The 1,898-nt window shown below is 42.9% G+C and overlaps 1 protein-coding gene across 1 annotated transcript in view; it reads right to left on the bottom strand.

Annotated features, from left to right (window-relative positions):
• The window catches only part of LOC103804038 (roundabout homolog 1-like), a gene marked incomplete at both ends in the record, with an annotated part of 33,603 nt that extends 32,805 nt beyond the window's left edge, over positions 1 to 798 (bottom strand). Inside the window, one exon of the mRNA XM_009076628.1 lies at positions 641 to 798. Within this exon, the coding sequence (XP_009074876.1) occupies positions 641 to 798 (158 nt within the window). The remainder of the gene's footprint in view (positions 1 to 640) is intronic.
• Between the last annotated feature and the right edge of the window lie 1,100 nt (positions 799 to 1,898).

Genomic DNA, 1,898 nt, shown 5'->3' with positions numbered 1-1,898 from the left:
TGAGACTGGATGTGGCACTTAGTGCCATGGTCTACTAACCATGGTAGGGTTAGACTTGATCTTTGAGGTCTTTTCCAACCTGGCCAATTCTATGATTCTATGATAACAGCTTAATCTGAGATGGCAGGAGAAGTCATCATCTCTCTAAAGAATTGAGTCTATATACACAAACCCTTTTTATCCTTTCTAATATGATGCACAACTTTTCTGCATGTATTACTTTCAACAGAATTACAAAAGATCTCACTGAGATTACTTGCAGTTTCTCTTTCCAACCAAAGAAGGCAAGTATTATAGGCTGCAGAAATTTGTAGGTGGATAAAAGGTAAGAAAACCACAGGACAGTGACGAATATAATGAATTTCATTTTCACAAGCTTCTAATCCTCTGAGGAAGAGAAGAACATAGGTTCTTTTTAACAAGGCATGGGCCTTTTTAACAAACAAATGTATACCCTGCAGTGAAGTAGCATGAGGTGAGAGGATACATTCCAAGCTAAATGCAAACTAGCCCTTTCCTGTGAGGCAAGTAAAGTACATATCCTAGAAAGTACAGCACAGCTGGATGCCCACATGCGCAAGAGACTAGTAATTTTAGATTAGTTGATTTTTGTGTCGTTTGTAAAACTTTTTGCACTTACTGTAATTCTCTCATCTTTGTCATCTAGAGGAGTCCCATCTTTCTTCCATGATATAGTGGGTTCTGGATGACCTCTTGGGGGCTGACATTCCATCACTGCCGGTTCACCCACAGCTACCATTACATCTGATGGATTTTGTCTGAAGTCATCCCGTAGAACTGTAAGAAGAAAGAAAATGAAGCAAAAAATTACCCAAGAATATACCAACAGCACAGCAAATTATTTTGTTTTGGCCTTTAATGGTGCCTGCTGCTACTGTACTTTGTATTAATGAACAAATCAGTTAATGAATATTGTTTGGCATTCATGGATGGTCTCCAGTGCTTCCACCCAATAACACAGAAACCCATGTACAATTCTTATTTAACTTTCAACATACAAGCCAAGTGACAGAGGTGAAAGGCTGACATAGATTGTCTATACGGAAGAGCTGCCTCAATGGTAGTACTTGGCATATAGTATGTCTAGTGCACCTGGAGTGTAGGGGTCAGTTTCACCTCTGTGCCCACCAAGACCATGGAGCAGATCCTCCTGGAAACTATGCTAAGACACAGGGAAAATCAGGTGGTGACTGGTGACAGCCAACATGCCTTTGCTAAGGGCAAATCACACCTGAAAAACTGTGTGGCCTTCTGCAATGGGGTTACAGCAGCAATGGATGAGAGGAGAGCAACTGACATCATCTACTGGACTTGTGCAAAGCATTTGACACTGTCAAAACTGGAGAGACATGGATTTGATGAATGGACCACTCAGTGGATAAGGAACTGTCTGGATGGCCACACTCTAAGAACTGCAGTCAAGTGGAAAGCAGTGATGAATGGTCTTGCTCAGGGATTGGTATTGCTGCTCTTTAACAACTCTTTTGGTAACATGGACAGGTGGATTGGGTGCGCCCTCAGCAAGTTTGCCAACGAAACCAAGCTGTGTTGTGCAGGCAACATGCTGAATGGAAGGGGTGGTATCCAGAGGGACCTTGACAGGCTTCAGAGCTGGGTTTGGGGCTGTTCAGCCTGGAGAAGAGAAGGCTCCAGGGAGACTTTATAGCACCTTCCATAACCTAAAGGGGCCACAAGAAAGATGAGGAGGGACTTTTAATAAGGGCATGTAGTGATAGAACAAAGGGTAATGGGTTTGAACTGAAAGAGGGAAGGTTTAGATTAGACATTAGGGAGAAATTCGTTATTGTGAGGGTGGTGAGGTGTAGGTTTCCCAGAAAGGCTGTGGATACCCGTCCCTGGAAGTGTTCAAAGCCAGG

The sequence above is a fragment of the Acanthisitta chloris genome, unplaced genomic scaffold (genome assembly GCF_000695815.1).
Source record: "Acanthisitta chloris isolate BGI_N310 unplaced genomic scaffold, ASM69581v1 scaffold10220, whole genome shotgun sequence".
Taxonomy (NCBI): Eukaryota; Metazoa; Chordata; class Aves; order Passeriformes; family Acanthisittidae; genus Acanthisitta; species Acanthisitta chloris.
Note: the sequence above shows the minus strand (reverse complement) of the source record. Positions and strands in the feature narration are given on the sequence as shown.